A 19491-nucleotide genomic window follows, 5' to 3' on the forward strand; every position below is an offset into this window, starting at 1 on the left:
ATGGTTGTAATTTGCATTTCTCTTACTGTGAGGAACGTTGGAGCTTTTATTTATTTATTTTTAAATTTTCATTGAAGTATAGTTGACTTACAATGTCATGTTTAATTTCTACTGTACAGCAACGTGACTCAGTTATGCATATACGTATTCTTTTTCATATTCTTTGCCATTATGGTTTATCACAGAACTATTGAGTATAGTTCCCTGTGCTGTACAGTAGGACCTTGTTGTTTATCCATCCTGAACCTTTTATTTGTATGTTGAAGGTCCATTTTTTAAAAATAATTTATGTTGTTTCCCATTCTTTCAGGTCTTTTGGTCTTTGTTTCTCTCAGGTATTAGGAATTCTTTTATCTTTTAGTGATATTAGCTTCTATGTGATATACGCCGCAAACAATTTCTCCTAGTTTGTCAGTTGTCTTTTGACTTTGTTTATGAAGCTTATTTAGAGTGGGGTTTTTTTGCCATCTAAAAATTTTTTAAATGTAGTAAATGCATCAGTCTTTTGCATCTGGATTCTGAGTCAAATTTGGAAAACCTCTCTCTCCCTACATACCTGTTAAACTTAAATTTACCCATGTTTTCTTCTGGTAAATTTATGTGGTTTCTTTTTCTATATTTAAATCTCTGATCCATTTGGAGATATTCTCTTGTGGTATGAAGTGTAGATCTAATTTTTTTTTTTCCAGATGACTAACCACTTGCCCTAGCACCAGGCATTTAAAAGCTTGCCTTTGCCCCAATGCTTTGAAATACTACCTTTATCATATACTCATTTTCTGTATACACTTGGGATCTGTTTCTGGACTTTCTGTTGTGTTCCACTTGTCTATTTAGTCATATACCAGAACCTCAGAATTTTAATTATAGAGGCTTTATAGTGGGTTTTCATGTCTGATCCAGCTAGTCTCCCTTTAATAGGTGTTCACTTTTAGCTTTTTCCTGACTATTCTTGCCTGTTAATTTATCTGTCAGCTGTCCAACTTCATAAATGTTTGTTGATATTTTTTTACTGGGATTATATTTTTTGTAAATTGTCTTTATGATGTTGAGTCAACCTGTTTAAGAGTAAGAGCTGCTTTTTTTCTGTCGTTCAAATCTAATTTTGTTGTGTTTCAGGACTTTTAAACTTTTTCTCACGTAGTTTTCACATATTTTTTTGCTAAAATTTTTCCTAAATATTTTATCAAGAAGAGAATGCTATTGTAAGTGGAGGTGTTTTTGTTTTATTTTGCCATTATGACCTCTAGTTTCTAATTATATGAAGACTGTTGATTTCTGTGTGTTGACTTTATGTCCTGCCACTTTACTGAGGTTTTTTTTTTTTGTTTTTAATTGTTTCAGTTTTATCACTCACTTTCTAGGGATTTCTGGGTACATAGTCACATCTGCAAATACTTTTCTAATTCTTGATTGATTTATCTTATTTAATTACATTGCCTAATGCCACAAATCAGTACCATGTTAAACAGTAATGGAGATGGTGGGCATCGTTTACTTGTTCCTGGTCTTAGTGGAAATGTTAAGTGTCTTAGTCAGCTTAGACTGCCATAACAGAATACCACAGACCAGATGGCTTCAACAAGAGAAATTTATTTCTGGAGGCCAGAAGTCCCAGAGGGAGAGAGAGGGAGAGCTGTATTCCCTCATGTCTCTTCTTATAAGGACACTAGTCTTATCAGGTTAGGACCCTACCCTTAAGATCTTGTTTAACATTAATAAACTCCATAAAGGCCTTGTCTCTCAGTAAAGTCACACTAGGGGTTGAGACTTCAATGTATAAATATGGAGGAATACATTTAGTTCATAACATTAACTATCCCTTGATTTCTATTTTCTTGAGTGTTTTTCATTAGGAAAGAGTGTTGAATTTTGTTGGAAAACTTTTTTTAGCATTTATGAAGACGATTATATAATTTTCTCCTTAGAGTCTTTTAGTATATGTGTTATATTAGTGGATTCCTTAATATTGAACCAACTTTGTGTTCCTGAACTAAATATCACTTGGTTATGATGTGTCGTTCTTTTAATATGGTATTGGATTCTGTTTCCTAATATTCTGTTTAGCATTTTTACATAAATATTGATAAGTGATAATTAATGTACGGCTTATTTTGCATTATCTTTATCAGGTTTAGGTATTGATGTTACATATTAAGTAAAAAGTTTTCCTCCTTTTCACTTATCTGGAAAAATTTAGAGAGCATTTTAACAAGCTAGTCTTTGAAGGTTTCGCTCTGTGAAAACATCTGGACCTGGTGCTTTTTTGTTAGTGTAGGTCCTTAATGGCTTTCTTTATTTCTTTAAAGGAGAATGATCTGATTCAATATTCTGTCTCTAAGGAGGCATTTTTAGTAAACTATTTCCCAAGAAAGTTACTAGTTTCACCTAGGTCTTCAAATTTATTTGCGGTAATGTCTACAAAATAGATTCTTATGATTTGTTTCCTAATGGTTATTTCAGTGTTTTTTCACTGGTTATTTCCCCCATCATTTCTTGTTTTGTATGTTTGTGCTCTCTCTTTTTTTACCTCTTTGATTGTTAGCTAGTGGTTTGCCTATTTTGTTAATATTTTTCAAAAAATGGATTTTGTTTTATTAATCATAGTTAGATCTGTTATTTTTCTGTTTTCTGCCTTATTAATCTCTGTTTCTAGTTCCATTATTATTTCATTTTCTTCTATTATTTTCCGCATTATGCTTGCTTTTGGCTTATTTTATTATTTTTTCCTAGCTTTTAACAAGGAATTTAAGTAATTTATATTTATTCTTTCATTTTTATTGATAAAATTATCTAAAGCTGTGGATTTTACTTTGGTCACATATTTAAGACTGATATAACCACAGATTTATTTATAATATTTTTTAGGAATTCTTTTTTTTTATTTCCCTTTTAACCAATAATTATTTTAATTGTTTATTATTGGGTAAATAATAGACAAATAGGTTTATTTCAGTTGGAAGTACCTTTCTTTGTTACTGTTAATAATTTTTACTTTTATTGCATTGTGGTTGCAAAACATTGTAATAGTTCTACTTTATGGAATTTGCTTATATTTTTTGTATAGCCTAAGATATAATCTTTTTTGTGAATGTTGCCTGTATGCTTGAGAGAAAGGTTTATTCTCTAATATTAAGATGTAAAGTTTAATATACATCCAAAATATCTGTCGTCTTATGCTGTTTAGGTTTTCTATATCCTTATTTTTATCCACTTGATCTCTTATTAATGTCTTTTTTCTTTTTTTCTTTCTTCATTTCTTTGGGTTTTTGCTTTTATAAAGGTGAGTGCAGTGTTGTTGCATAGCTATTCATAATTATAATGTCTTCATTTTAAATTGTGACTTGTAGCATTAAAAAGTTTCTCCTTTGTCATATTTAGTATTTTTTAGTTTGCATTCTTCTTTGTCTGACATCAGTATCACATACACACTGTCCTCCTTATCTCTTATATTCATTTGCTTGGTATACCTGTCTTTGCTCATTCCTTTATTTTTAACCTTGCTGAATCATTTGGTTTTGGGTGTGTTTCTTATATATAGCATATTTGGGGGTCTCATTTTGTGAACCAAATTGAAAGTAATTTTTAAAATAACTGTTAAGCCTATTTGCATCTGTTTATAAAACTGAAAGTTTTTTGTCTTAATTCTATCATATTAAGTTATAATCATGTGTATTATATTTGCTGTGTTTATGTTGTTTTCTTTCCTTTATTTAAACTTCTTTTGAAGTTTAATAAGTTTTGTAGTTTTAAGTGTTACCTTTCAGTTTTACTTTCTTAAATGCCTCCTATCCCCTGTTGTCATCATCTTTTACCATCTGATTTTTTCTGTTTTTAATGGTGTCTTTTAATTCCTACCAATTGCCTGTAACTCCTCTTACTCATATAACATTCAGTGAACTATTCTACTTTCCTCTTCTCCTCTCCCTTTTTTCCCCATTTTTGCTCTGACAGAACATAAATTCATAACTATAGCCTATATCATATAATACCTTATTCTTCAACCCATCTCTGACTTTTCTCAGTCAGTGTTTAAATATATTAAATGCTCACTGGCGGTCTTTTTGCTTAAGTTCTCCCAGTTATATGTTGAATGGATGAAGTTCATCTTTAAATAGGTTGATTCCTTAAGAAAGGCTTCTGGGTACTGAATATCTTGCATATTTAAAACTGCTTAATTGTAAATTTTTTCTTACCTTGAGGGTCAGCTTGATTTTATATATAAGGTCTTGGTTCATGTATTCATTCTTTGAGTTTTTTTTTTTAAATGATCTTCCATTATTACCTGGCTTTTTATATTGTTTTTTGACAGGTTTGATGCTAGTTGAATTCTCTTGCCCTTATAAGGTCTTGATCTTTGTATAGAGGCTGTAAAGATTCCTTATTTATCTTTAAAGTCAAGTAGTTTTACAAGTATATGTACAGAAGTTTATCATTGTGAGTTAGTTTTCATTGTATTCAGTGAGCTCTTGCAGTATGTAGATTCTAGAAAGTTTTCTTGGATTATAGTTTTACTGTTATTTCTCTTCCATTGTCTTCTGTATCCTTTTTAGATACCTTAGTTGTAAGAAAACTGGGCCTTCTTTGCCATTTCAACCACATACATTTCAAACACGCTCTCACTAATCCTTTTTACTTTTTTAAATTTCCTTTCAGTTATTGTGTTGCATATCTCTGTTTGTTGGCTCTATGATTCTTCTAGGTCTTTGGTAAACTCTTGCAACTTTTCGATCTTTGCATCCAATCTTTTTTCAAAGTCCTGGATCATCTTCACCATCATTATTCTGAATTCTTTTTCTGGAAGAGTGCCTATCTCCTCTTCATTTAGTTGTTTTTCTGGTGTTTGATCTTGTCCCTTCATCTGGTACAAAGTCTTTTGCCTTTTCATTTTCTCTTTCTGTGGATGTAATTTTCAGTTCCACAAGATGAAATACTGCTGATACTGCTTGATGCTGCTGTCTGCCCTCTTGTGGAGGAAGTTGTCTAGGAGGCTGGTGGGTGCTTCCTGATGGGAGGGACTGATGGTGGGTTGGGCTGGGTGGGTGGAGCTCAGTGACACTTTAATCTGCTTGTCTGCCAATGGGTGGGGCTGTGTTCCCACCCTGGTGGTCTTTTGGCCTGAGGCAACCCAGCACTGGAGCTTACAGGCTCTTTGGTGGAGCTAATGGTGGTCTCTGGAAGGGCTCATGCCAATGAGCACTTCTCAGAACCCCTGCTGCCAGTGCCCCTGTCTCCTCGGTGAGCCACAGCTGCCTCCCACCTCTGCAGGCAACCCTCCAACACCAGCAGGTATGTCTGGTTCATTCTCCTATGGGGTCACTGCTCCTTCCCCCTGGGTCCTGGTGAGCACACTTTTTTGTGTGCCCTCCAAGAGTGGAGTCTCCGTTTCCCCCAGTCCTATGGAGGTCCTGCAATCAAATCCCACTGGCTTTCAAAGTCTGATTCTCTGGGGATTCCTCCTCCCGTTGCTGGACCCCCAGGTTAGGAAGCCTGACGTGGAGCTCAAAACCCTCAGGACTTCTGCGGTATAACTGTTCTCCAGCTTGTGAGTCACCACCCAGCATTTATGGGATTTGATTTTAATGCATTTGTGCCCCTCCTGCCGTCTCATTGTGGCTTCTCCTTTGTCTCTGGATGTGGGGTGGGTTTTTTTGGTGAGTTCCAGTGTCTTCCTGTTGATGGTTGTTCAGCAGTTAGTTGTAATTCCGGTGCTCTTGCAAGAGGGAGTGAGCGCACATCCTCCTACTCTGCCATCTTGATTCTTCTCTAAATTTACATTTCATTGTATTTGTTTTCTTTTCTTCAACATTCATTATCATGTTTTCATTGGAATCTGTTATTCCTTGTGCACCTTGTATATATGTTCTTCATTTCTGGCATAATTTTGTCACTTTTTTGTATTTCTTTCCTGAGATCAGGCAACTCTTATTTTTTTTTTCTACTTTTTGTCCATTTCTGTTCTTAGTTTTTGAGTTTCTGTTCAGAGGTGTTTTGTCATATCCTCAGTTACTTGTTTGAGGACATTTATTTAAGTTTGGTGTTGTGTTCCAGTTTCCCTCTGTTTTACCATTGTTTTAGGGGATGAGAGGTTCCCATAAACTGAATTTCTGAGATTCTCATTTTTTGTTTTCTTTTTGTACTATGTTTTTTTAAGTAGATAAAGACTGCCTTAGTATTTCTGTGGACAGTGCTGGCGGTTTGCAGTGGTTTACAAGCTTTGTAGTTTATGATAGGTTCATGATAGCCCACTTCTGCTAGTGTAGTAAATTTTTCTTTTTTTTTTCTCAAGAGTAGAGTCTTGTAGAAGGAGAGCAGTTGTGTATCCTCCTCCTCCTTTTTTTTTTTTTAATCTTGCTGGATTCTAAATTTCCTCCTCTTGTTTTGACCCCTGCTCCACACGTTTACCATACAGTTTGCATGTCTGTATACTTTTAACCTACGTCTCCCACCAAAGTGTTTCCTTTCCAAAACTGCCCTATTCAGGATTTCGTTGCTTTTAAGTTCCTTCTCTGAAGTCAGTGCTCTTACCTATCAGTGGATTTTTTTTTCAGTATTTTCTGACTGCATGGGGTATCTTCATTGTCTTTGTCTCCCCCAAAGGGTCTTTCATTAACCTTTACCACTTAAGTTATTTTTAGACTCCCTGAAATCTGTTGATATGCTTTAGGGATCTGTGACCCTAGTAAAAATAAATTTTGTTCTTGGAGTTTCTTCCTGTTTCTTTTAAAGTTGTCTTTGTAAAAAATATATATATGTATTTTATGTCAAATTAAAGTGTAAAGTATTACTTCATTTGAAAGAAGTGTTATTATAGTATGATCATCACTGTTAACATTTTATATTTAGAGTAGTTTTCCTTGGGCAGGAATTAAAGAAGTGATATCTAATCTTAATGATTGTAGGTGTTTTGCATGGTAGATATAAGAGCCATACAATTTCATGTGAGAAAAAATCCTGACCTATGAAAACATGAACTCAGGAATGCTAAAGGCATCTTATAATCTGTTCATCATGAAAATACACTGATTACTGTGGACTTATTTTTCATTAGAAGGCTTGATGGGTACTTATATTTAACTTCGATTTGTCCCTAGTGCAGAAGCATCCTATGAGGTTGTTTGTTGCATTGGAAAGTACAGAAGCCACATGCGTTTCGAAAGACCTTAAGTGAATCTTTGTACTGTGAAATGGTCAAGCTGGTTTGTGGCCTAGAACCAAGAAGAAATGCCAAAGCTTTGTCTCTATAAATGATGTAATTATTTAAAATGTTTCCTCTAATGTTTTGAGGCAGGTTAATGAGGAATTGACAGATGCCCTGTTTCTCATCAGCATTCAACTGGATAAAACTAATCTATTTGATGCTGACCCTCTCCAAGAATTCCTATCTGTGAGCCCTTATAGGAAATATTAAAAAGTCTTTGATATCTCGTTGACAGGTGAAAAGTTTACTTTTCCAGAAAATCTTTGAAAGAAATTTCTTGGTATGCTGTGTATGCCTCACCTGTGATGCTTGGCAATACATCTGGTTTTGCTAAAGTCTGTACACTGTTATGACTCATTGCTTTTTTACATTAGTGTACTTGGTATGAGAAAATTCTGCCAGCTGTCCTGAAAGAAGCTGTCAACTTAATAAGAGCCAGGGTCTTGAGTCATTACCTTTTCTAGAGTTTTTATGAAGAAATAGAAGCAAAGTATGGAGCTTTCTTCTATCCAGAAGTTTGCTCGTTTTCCAGAGGAAAAGTCTTAAAGCTCTTAATTAAAGTAGAAGTTTCATAAGAAAGGAGGAAAGCCTACTTAGAAAAATTTTATGGGGAAGATGGGTATTGCTTCGTGGATATTTTGGTCCACGCGATTGCAATAATATTTTCTGTCAAGACCCTTTGGTCACCATCATGGATAGAAATAAAAATTGAGGTGCTCTTTTGTCCATGCTGCCATTATGAAAGAGGATATTGGAGGAGGCAACTATTTTTATAGTCAGAGAAATGCAAAATGTTTAAAACTAGGTCTGTTACCTCCCTGACTTTTGGATTAGTAAAAACATTTAAATTTTAATATATTATGTTGATGTGGCTGTGATGAAATTGGTCCTTTTATAATATTGAGGCTGTATTCATTGGTATAGCTCACTTGGGTAGCAGTGTGGAAGTATATATTAAAAACACTCCTAAGGAACTATTTCAAAAGATAGAAGAAGATGTGTTAGGAAGATGTTGTTGCAACATTATTCACTATGTAGAAAAATTGGAAGCAAACTAAATTTCTAACAGTAAGGAAATTAAGTAAGTTAAGGTATATCTACCATATAACCACTTTTTTGGCTGTCACTGATTGTGTGCTGTGAACATTCTATTACCTGTCCTTTGGTGAACACAAGTGCACGTTTCTGTATCTAGAAGAGGAATTGCTGGGTCCCTGGGTGTGCATATGGTCAGCTTTAGTAGACACTGCCAAATGCATCTATGGTAGTGCCATTCCATACCCACCACCAGTGTATGAGAGTTCCAGTTGTTATTCTGTTGTTTTCTTTTTTTTCACCCTTCTAGTGTGTATGTACTGATATCACATTGTAGCTTTGCCTTGCATTTACCTAATGGCTAATGATATTGTTCTCTTTTCATGTATTTATTAGCCATTGAATATCTTCTTTTGTGAAGAATCTTGAAGTCTTTTAATGCTTTTTTCTGTCAGATGATTATTTTCTTAATTGTAGGGGTTCTTTTATATATTCTGGTTATTGATTCTTTTTAGATATACGTATTACAAATATTCTCCCTTTTTGTGGCCTTCCTTTTTATTCCTTTATTGGTATCTTTTGATAAGCAGACATTAATTTTAACTTAATTTTAATGTTCACATTAATTTTTTTATGGCTAGTACCTTTTGTGTTCTAAAATCTGCCCACTTGTAGGTCATGAAGGTGTTCTCAAGGTTTTCTTCTAAATGCTTTATTGTTTTCCCTCCTGTATGTTTATATCCTCAATCCATCCAGAATTGATCTTTGTGTATGATGTGTGAAGTAGGAGTAAAAGTGTCAAAGTACATTTTCCCATGTGGACCTTATTCATTTTAAAATGTGCAGATACTGGATCTGTCATTTATTCATGGAAAAAAAATTAAAAAACCATTGCCCTTTACACGGTCACGCTGAGCTAATGCCTGGGCCTGAAATCGGGCCACAGCCTCCATGGCGCCTGCCACCTCCCACTGCCTCTGGACCATGGACCCCTGCAAAATGAGCGTGCTTTGAGCCTTCATGAAAATGTGCAAGCAGGACCGGAGCATTCTGCACACCAAGGAAATGTGCTTCCTGAGGGAGTGGGTGGAGAGCATGGGGGGTAAAATACCACCTGCTACTTATAAAACTAAATTGGAAGAAAATACCAAGGAAGAAAAAACAGATAATAAGAAGGCGGAGGAAAACATAAAGACAGATGAACCATCAAGTGAAGAAGGTGATCCAGAAATTGAAAGAGAATGTGTGATTGAACCAGACACTGATGCCCCTCAAGAAATGGGAGGTGAAAATGTAGAGATGACTGAGGAGATGATGGATCAGGTGAATGATTAAAAAAAAAAAAAAAAAATGGCTGCCATTGATGCCCTAAATGATGGTGAACTACAGAAAGCCATTGACATGTTCACAGATGCCATTAAGCTAAAATCCTCATTTGGCTATTCTGTGTGCCAAGAGAGCCAGTATCTTCATCAAATCACAGAAACCAAATGCTGCCATTCGAGACTGTGACAGAGCTATTGAAATAAATCCTGATTCAGCTCAGCCATACAAGTGGCGAGGGAAAGCACACAGACTTCTGAGCCATTGGGAGGAAGCTGCCCATGATCTTGTGCTTGACTATAAACTGGATTATGATGCAGATGCTAGTGCAATGCTGAAAGAAGTTCAGAAAATTGCTGAACATCAGAGAAAGTATAAGCAAAAACATGAAGAGCGAGAGATCAAAGAAAATCTAGAAAGGGTTACGAAGGCTCAGGAAGAACATGAGAGAGCCCAGAGGGAGGAAGAAGCCAGACGACAATCAGGAACTCAATATGGCTCTCTTCCAGGTGGCTTTCCTGGGAGAATGCCTGGTAATTTTTCTGGAGGAAGGCCTGGAATGGGAGGGGCATGCCTGGAACAGCAGGAATGCCTGGGCTCAATGAAGTTCTTAGTGATCCAGAGGTTCTTGCAGCCATGCAGGATCCAGAAGTTATGGTGGCCTTCCAGGATGTGGCCCAGAGTCCGGCAAATATGTCAAAATATCAGAGCAACCCGAAGGTTTATGAATCTCATCAATAAACTGTCGGCCAAATTTGGAGGTCAAGTATAAAGCCCTTCTGACAAATAAAGCCCCCGCTGAGGGAAAAGCAACTTAAATCATCTAATGGATGTCGCAATAGTACAAACCAGTGTAGCTCTGACCTTCTCATGAAGAAAGCTGGGGTGCTTTGAAGGTGATCGCTACCCCTCTGCCCCAAATGCAGCTGAGATGTTTCACAGTAGTTTGCCATTAAGGTATTCATTCAGATAATGTTTTCCTACTAGAAATTAAAAACTTTAAACAATTTTTAAACCTTAAAAATGTTTAAAACAAATTAAAAGGGTGTGTTAGTCCCTGTATTTTTCTTTACTAATCCTTTTGGTTTTTTCCTTCGAATTAATTAGGCAGGGAAGATACTTCAGTATGGAAGGTTTATTGTTCAAGTTTGAATGAAATAAAAGATTTATTAGTGGGAGGAAAATATAACTTTTAAATAGATAAAGTTTGAGTTGGCTATATGGTCACTGAGGCATTTTGGTTTGTCTTTTTAATTGCTTTGTTATTATTATTTCTAATGATTTGCGTCCATAAAACTATTGGGACCACCAGTATTGCAGCAGGAACTGGGTAGGGACTGGAAGTACTTGGCAGGGCAGCAGCAATCTTACTACATTTTATATAATATGTACTCTTGTGCAGATGCGTTTAAATCTTACACTGTGGTAAAGAGATGATTTTTGTAATGCTGCAGTAAAATTGGATTACTTAGTTCTGTTCTTGTCTGATATCTGAAATAAATGTTTCATATTTCCGCATGGGGGAAAAACACACTGAAGTAGCCACCTTCCCTGAAATCGAATGCACACTGACTTTATGATGTTGTAGAAAAACATACTCTTAGTCACCACTATCTTTTAGAAGGAAAGGCAGATCCATTCTTAGTGATATTACTGAATTCTTTTTAAACATAGTAAATATTTATTACTTGTCCTTGTAAATATATACCCAATAGTTGAATTGTTTAAAGGGAAATTAGATCTGTACCCTTCTATCATTTTCCTCTGCAGGTGAATTTTTGTTGAAGCAGCCAAAACTAATACTGAATCCAGCCAAAAACAACTTACTGTTAGTTACAGCATAAGAGAAATCATTATGGGAAGACATCCTAGTCATTCAAAAAGAGAACACAAAATCACTCTAAGTCAAGCAGGTAAATTTTACAACTCCATCGCACTCCGGCCCACCAAGAAACTGTACTGATGGACATTATTTAATGAATATAAAATCTTCCCTAAACATTTTCTGGGGACTGCAATGGCTTCTTCTGTACTTTAGAGGCTTCAGCTGTACATTTGCCCTGTCCCACTGCACTAAGTTTTCTGAGGGCAATGCTATGCCTATCTGGTTTCCTCACGGAATCCCTAGCACATACCTAGCTCAGTTTCAGGATGTTCAGGGGCTCAGTAATGTATGTTCAGTAAATGAATTCCTTTGAGAATTCCAAGTTTTGTTTTTGAGATTAGAGGTGCTTCTGTACATAGGCACTAAAAAGCTATCCCCAGATCAGTTTGTTTGTAAATTGAGTGATGTTCTCTAAACAAATTCCATTTCTATTAGAGGTGGACAGTTGATGGTGCTTTTGCTCTAGCAAATAATTCCCCATTCTCCACTGTATCTTTCTAAGTTGCAAGTTTCTAAAATGAGCATTGTTCCACAGCACACCTCTCAATAGATTAAATGATGTTCCAACTTAGTTGAGAACATAAATCAGGTTCCTTATGTTTTATGACAATATTAACCCCACCTCTAGTCAATCTGAAGTCAGATGGATCTCTCCTCTCTTTTGAATACAGAATATTTTATTTCCCATCTTCCAGAGTTTAATTTGTTGCTGTTTATCATCTGCCTAAAGTGTAGTTGGTATGGGTATTAGAAGAGGCGTGATAACCTTAAGACCTCTAAGCTCTGTTCAAGTGGATACGTGTTTACTGCCAACAGGGGCTAGACAGGTAAAATAAATGAGTGGAATGGACTAGGTTATAATAACAGCATTGCCACAATGGTAAATGATAACTGAGCTTCGGGATTGGGGACATTAGGGAATGGTGGGGCTATATGGCAAACTGGAGTGTGACTTTCTCTTTCAAAAGAGGCATCCATTTCTTAGGTACAACCACCTGGAAAACTAGCCCAGGTTCCCTTTTTTGTGTGTGTGATTTTTCAAGAGAAGCCAGAAATTCAGAATTTATGTGGAGTTTCCAGATTTTTAAAATCTTGGCAAGTAATTCAAACATTTTTGAAATAGTTAAGGCTCAAAACTATACAGGCCAAAAGGCCAAGTAAAATCAATCTGTCTGCTAATTCAGGACCTAAGCCATATATAGATTCCAATTTGCATACTGTAGTACTTATCTCAGATTTGTTCATCCAAAAGCAAGGTATTCTTACTATACACCAAAGTAAATTTCACACTGATTTAGTTTTCTGTTGTTGCATAACATTACCACAAATGTAGCAGCTTGAAACATCACAATTTCTTATCTCAGTTTCTGTAGGTCAGAAGTCTGGGCTTTTGCATGACTGGATTCTCTGCTCAAGGTTTTGCCTGACTGAAATCAAGATATCAGCTGGGAATGTGGTTCTCATCTGGGCCTGAGGCTTCTCTTCCAGGCTCACTGGTTGTTGGCAGAATTCACTTCCCTGCAGTTATAAGACTCTGGACCCCATTTTCCTGCTGCCAGTTGGCCAGGGACTGCTTTCAGTTCCTAGAGCTCTTCGGGAGTGCTAGTTCACCACATAGATGTTTGCTTTCTTCTAGGCCAGCTGGCATATGTCTCTTAAATTTCCAGTTCTAAGACTCACCAGAGAAAACACTCGCTTTTAAAGGGTCTACCTGACTACATGAGGCCCACTCAGGAAAATCTCACTCTTGCCCTATTTGTAATATAGAAATAGTTATTTTTTTTAAGGCAGGGGTCGGGGTAGCTTAAAAGGATCGCATACCAGAGGAAATTTTAAAAGTAAATGTACCTTGGAAAAATTCAGCTTCACTAGTTAATCAAGAAAATAGCAAATTACCAAGTTTCTTTTATCTCTAATACTACTGAGGGCAGAATAAATTGATAGAGCCTTTCTGAAAAGCAGTTAAGTAGGTGTGGTTTATGTTAAAGTAAGAGTGAGATATGAATTGATGTATAAAGAGATAATACTGTGCTTGTGTGTGTGTATACACACACATAAACATACACATGTATGTTTATTTAATGATGGCTATAACCCTATGAGATAAATACTATTATAATTTTCATTTAACCAATGGTGAGAGCCAAGGCATGGAGAAGTAGCCTTCACATTGTTACTTGTTATCTCAGTATAATAGGACTATATAAGAATGATTATTGTTTTCTCCTTGTATTCTAAATTTTTATAACATTTATAGAATTTTTAAAAGCACTTATAAACAGGAAAAAAAGTGGTAATAAAGCTGCCTTGAAATAAACTCTCAACCTATATTGGAGATAGAGGTATAAATTAGTATAACTCTTTTGGAAGGCAACATGACCCTGTAATTTCTTTTCAAAAAACCTGGCCTCAACAATCATTTTAACTATGGGGAAAAAGGCTGTGCATATGAACAAGTCTATTGCATCATTATCTAAAATATGGAAAAAAATAGAAACCTAAATTTCTGTGGTAAAGGAACTAGTTATATAAACAATGGCATTTCCACTTAGAATTATTATTAAAAGATTATTAGTTCTAGCTCCTGACACATTTTCCTAGGCCCCTTAACTCTATTTCCTTTGGAGCTTTCATGGAATTCTTAGCTACCTTCTCTTCAAAGATTCCTTCCCACTCTACTGCTGTTTAAGTTTTCTGTGGTGTTGACAACAGTGCACCCAACCCCCTCCAGCATCCAGGACTTCACATAGATGACCTGTTTAACATCTGACCCGCATCCAGGCCTTCACATAGATGACCCGCTTCCCATTCAGAGGTACAGCCTTTCCTTCTTCCAAAAGGCAAGAGACATTTATTCTCTCTTGCAGTAGACTCTGGATAAGTCATCTCAGCTCTCACAGCTCATTCTGTTTCCAAAGCATCACATCATTCTTTCAAATTTATCACCATCTCTCCATGCCAGTTTACCCTAGGATGTTTGCACCTTTTAGGTACTATGAATAATGCTGCCATGAGCTATCATGTACAAGTTTTTATGTGGACATATGTTTTGCATTTCTTTTGGGTATATGTCTATAAGTAGAATTGCTGAGTAATATGGTAACTGTGTTTAACCATTTGAAGAACTGCCAGGCTTTTTTTCTGAAGTGACTATACCATTTACCAGCAGTGTATGAGGGTTTCAATTTTTCTACATGCTTGTCAACACTTGTAGGTATCTTTCTTATCCTAGCCATCCTAGTAGATGTAAAGTGGTATCTCATTGTGGGTTTGATTTATTTCCTTCGTGGCTAATGATTTTTTTCTTTTTTGGTGTTGCACATTCTGTGTGCTTAATAATGACATTTGTGCATCATTGTGGTATCACACAGCATATTTTCACAGCCCTAAAAGTCCTCTGTGCTCTGCTTATTGATCCCTGTCCCCCACAGCCTCTGGCAACCATTGATCTTTTTATTGTGGCTGTAGTTTTGCCTTTCCAGAATGGCGTGTGGTTGGAATCAAACAGTATGTAGCCTTTTCAGATGACCTTCTTTTTCACTAGTGTTAGTCATTTAAAGTTTCTTCATGTCTTTTCATGGTTTGATAGCTCATTTCTTTTTAGTATGGAGTAATATTCCATGGTCTGGATGTACCACAGTTTATTTATGCATTCACCAACTAATGGACATCTTGGTAGCTTCCAAGTTTTGGCAATTATGAATAAAGGTGCTATAAACATCCATGTGCAGTTTTTTGTGTGGACATAAATTTTCAACTCCTTTGGGTAAATGCCCAGAAGTGTGATTGCTGGATTGTATGGTTAGACTATTTAGTTTTGTAAGAAATCCCCAAACTCTCTTCCAAAGTGGATGTACTATTTCACTTTCCCATAAGCAGTGAATGAGAGTTCCTGTTGCTTTACATTTTCACCAGCATTTGGTGTTGTCAGTGTTCTGGATTTTTGACCATGCTAATAGGTGTACAGTGATACTTCATTGTGTTTTTAATTTGCATTTCCCTGCTGATATATAATGTAGGGCATCTTTTCACATGCCTATTTGCCATCTGTATATCTTCTTTGGCCCATTTTTAAATTAGGTTGTTTTCTTATTGTTGAGTTTTAAGTGTTCTTTATATATTTTGGATAGGAGTTCTCTATCAGGTGTGTCCTTTACTAGGTATGTTTCTTGCAAATATTTTCTCCCAGTCTGTGGCTTGTCTTCTCATTCTCTAGACATTGCCTTTTGCAGAAATCCAGCTTATGAAATATTTGTCATGGATCCTGCCTTTTTTGTTGTATCTAAAAAGTCCTAACCACACCCAAGATCATCCAGATTTTCTCCTGTGTCATCTTATGGGAGTCTTATAGTTTTGGATTTTACTTTTAGGTCTATGATTCATTTTGGGTTAATTTCTGTGACGAGTATGAAGTCTGTGTCTAGATTCATGGTTTTTTTTTGTTTTTTGTTTTTTTTTTTTGCATGTGGATGTCCAGTTGTTCCAGCACAATTTGTTGAAAAGACTATTTTTACTTTGTTGTCTTGCCTTTGGTCCTCTATCCATTGACTGTGTTTATGTGGATCTATTTCTGGGCTCTCTGTTCTTTTCCATTGATTTATTTGTCTGTTCTTTTGACCAATACCACACTGTCTTGATTACTGTAGCTTTATACTCAGTCTTGAAGACAGGTATTGTCAGTTCTCCAACTTTGTTGTTCTCCTTCAATATTGTTTACCATTCTGGGTGTTTTGTGTCTATATACAATTTAGAATTGGTTCATCGAGATCCAGTAACTTGCTGGAGTATTTTCCCAGATTTATTGAAAAATAATTGACATGCATCACTGTATAAGTTTAAGGCGTACAGCCTGATGGTTTGATTTATATACATAACATCCATCTTCTCATATGTGTGTGTGTGTGTGTGTGTGTATATATATATACACATATATAAAAGAAAAAGAAAAGGAAAAAAAATCTCCTTGTGATGGGAACTCTTAGCATTTACTCTCTTAACACCTTTATAGCCATCATATTGTACATCACATTGCTAGTACTTAATTTATCTTATCACTGGAAGTTTGTACCTTTTGACTGCCTTCCTCCAATTCTCCCTCCCCTTACCCTCCACCTCAGGTAACCACAAGTCTGATATCTCTTTTTCTATGAGTTTGTTTTTATTTTAGATTCCCCGTATACGTGAGATCATACAGCATTTGTCTTTCTCTGTCTGACTTATTTCACTTAGCATAATGTCCTCAAGATCCATCAGTGTTGTTGCAAATGGTAGGATCCCCTCAGCTTTTATGGCTGGACAATATTCTGTTGTGTATATGTATACCACAACTTCTTTATTCATTCAACCGTCTTTGGGCACTTAGTTTGTTTCCATGTCTTAGCTATAGTAAATAATGCTGCTATGAACATGGCGGTGCAGATATCTTCTTAGTGTTTTTGTTTCCTGTGGCTGTATTCTCATAAGTGAAATTGCTGGATCATATGGTAGTTCTGTTTTTAATTCTTGGAGGATCCTCCATACTGTTTTCCATCGTGGCTGTACCAGTTTACAATCCCACCAGCAGTGCATAAGGATTCTTTTCTCCATATCCATATCAGCATTTGTTATCTTTTGTCTTTTTGATAATAGCCATTCTAACAGGTGTGAAGTGATACCTTATTTTAGTTTTCATTTGTATTTTCCTAATGACATGTTGAGCATCTCCTCGTGTACTTTTTGACCTTTCATATATCTTCTTTGGAAAAATGTCTACTCAGGTCCTTTGCCCATTTTTTAGGGTTTTTTTGTTTGTTTGTTTTTTTGGGGGGTGGGGATCTTTGCAGGATCTTAGTTCCCAGACCAGGGATCAAACCCTGTGCCTTCTGCAGTGGAAGTGCAGAGTCTTAACCACTGGACCAATGGGGAAGTTCTTTGCCCATTTTTAATTGGGTTTTGGTTTTTGTTTGTTTGGTTTTGTTTTTTTGCTACTGAGTTGTATGACTTCTTTATATATTTTGGATATTAACCCCTTATCAGATATATGGTTTACAAATATTTTTCCCTTTCCTTAGGTGGTCTTTTCACTTTGTTGATGGTTTCTTTTGTTCTAGGGAAGCTTTTTAGTTTGATGTAGTCCCACTTGTTTATTTTTTTATTTCATTGCTTGTGCTTTTTGTGTCATGTCCAAAAAATCATTACCAAGACCCATGTCAAGGAACATTTTATGCCTATGTTTTCTTCTAGAAGTTTCATGGTTTGAAGTCTCATGTATAAGTCTTTAATCCACTTTGAGTTAATTTTCGTGAGTGGTGTAGATAAGGGTTCAGTTTCATTCTTTTACAAATGGATATCTATCCCAACTTGCTGGCATTTTTATTCAGATTGAATGTATAAATCAAGTTGGGAAGAACAGACATCTTGACAGCATTTAGCCTTCCTATCCATTTATGTGGAACATCTCTCCATTTATTTAGTTCTTTGACTTTGTTCTTCAGAGTTTAGTAGTTTTACTTATATAGATTTATACATATTTTAGATTTATGCCTAAGTATTTAATTTTGGGGGGTAATGTAAATGGTATTGTGTTTTTAATTTTAAATTCGACTAGTTCATTGTTGACATATAGGAAAGCAGATGATTTTTGTATGTTAACCTTGCTGTAATCACTTAATTAAAGGAGTTTTTGTCAGTTCTTTTGGATTATCTACACAGATGCTCATGTCATCTGTGAACAGAGATAGTTCTGTTTCTTCCTTCCCAATCTGTATATCTTTTTTCCTCTTTTCTTTTCTTATTGTGTTAGCTAGTACTTCCAGTATAATATTAAAAATGAGTGGTGAAAAGGGAAATTTTTTGCCCCCTTCTTGATCTTATTGGGATCTTATTAAGTGTGATATTAGCTGTAGGTTTTTTTGTGAATGTTCTTTATCAAGTTGAAGAAGTTCTCCTCTATTCCTAGCTTTTTAATCGTGTATGGGTGTTGGATTCTGTCAGATCCTTTTTCTGCATCTATCGATTTGATCATATGATTTTTCTTTTTTAGCTTCTTGATGTGATGAATTACATTAATTGATTTTCAAATGTTGAACCAATCTTGCATGCCTGGGGTAAATCACACTTGATCATGGTGTATAATTCTTTTTGTACATTGTTAAATTCTATTTGTTAATATTTTGTTGAGTATTTTTATATCTATATTTATGAGAAATATTGGTCTGTAGTTTTCCTGTAATGTCTTTGGTTTTGGTTTTAGGGTAATGCTGGTCTCAGAATGAGTTAGGAAGCATTCCCTCTGTTTCTGTTCTCTGAAAAGAGATTGTAGAGATTTAGTGTGATTTCTTAAATGTTTGATGGAATTCACCAGTGAACCCATCTGTGCCAAGTGTTTTTCTCTTTTGAAAGATTATTAATTATTGATTCAATTTCTTAAATACATATAGGCCTATTCAGATTGTCTATTTCTTCTTGTTTGAGCTTTGGCAAGTTGTGTGTTTCAAGGACCTGTACATTTCATCTCGATTATCAAGTTTGTGGACATAAAGTTGTTAATAGTATTCTTTTATTATCTTTTTTAATATTATGATGTCCCCACTTTCATTTCTGATATTAGTGATTTGTGTTCTCTCTTTCTTGGTTAGTCTCACTAGAGGCTTATTGATTTTCTCTTCAAAGAGGTAGCTTTTAGTGTCATTAATTTCTCTATTGTTTTCCTGTTTTCATGTTGATTGATTTCTGTTGAGATTCTTATTATTTCTTTTCTTCTGCTTATTTGGATTTAATTTGCTTTTCTTTTTCTAGTTTTCTAAGGGCTAATGATTTTTCAAACATTTTTATTTGCCCAGAGCATAGATTCTTTTATACTATGAACCAGCTTTTCATGAATTTTATAGTGATTAATATTTGATTAGCTTTTATACTTATATTTTTCTATATGTATCCATATACTCTTTTTTGAAATTCCTCTCTTATTTATCCGTGAGAAACTTACTAAAAAAATTGTCTGGCTTTGAGAGCCATCAGCAGAACCTATGATTGTTGGCAGTTAAATGCTTCTTGTTGATTTAGGAGT

At 35.5% G+C, this 19491-nt stretch overlaps 1 protein-coding gene and 1 pseudogene across 2 annotated transcripts in view; both read left to right on the top strand.

Moving 5' to 3' along the window:
* DCBLD2 (discoidin, CUB and LCCL domain containing 2) overlaps positions 1-19491 on the top strand; it is an 88811-nt gene that overhangs the window by 24957 nt on the left and 44363 nt on the right. Inside the window, exon 2 of one of the 2 annotated variants that reach the window (XM_057696247.1) lies at positions 11330-11472. The exons of the other annotated variant lie outside the window; for it this stretch is intronic. Within the exon in view, the coding sequence (XP_057552230.1) occupies positions 11415-11472 (58 nt within the window). The 5' untranslated portion in view covers positions 11330-11414. The remainder of the gene's footprint in view (positions 1-11329; positions 11473-19491) is intronic. 2 annotated transcript variants of the gene reach the window in all.
* LOC130830455 (hsc70-interacting protein-like) lies at positions 9040-10331 on the top strand (annotated as a pseudogene).

Source organism: Hippopotamus amphibius, chromosome 10, assembly GCF_030028045.1.
Source record: "Hippopotamus amphibius kiboko isolate mHipAmp2 chromosome 10, mHipAmp2.hap2, whole genome shotgun sequence".
NCBI lineage: Eukaryota > Metazoa > Chordata > Mammalia > Artiodactyla > Hippopotamidae > Hippopotamus > Hippopotamus amphibius.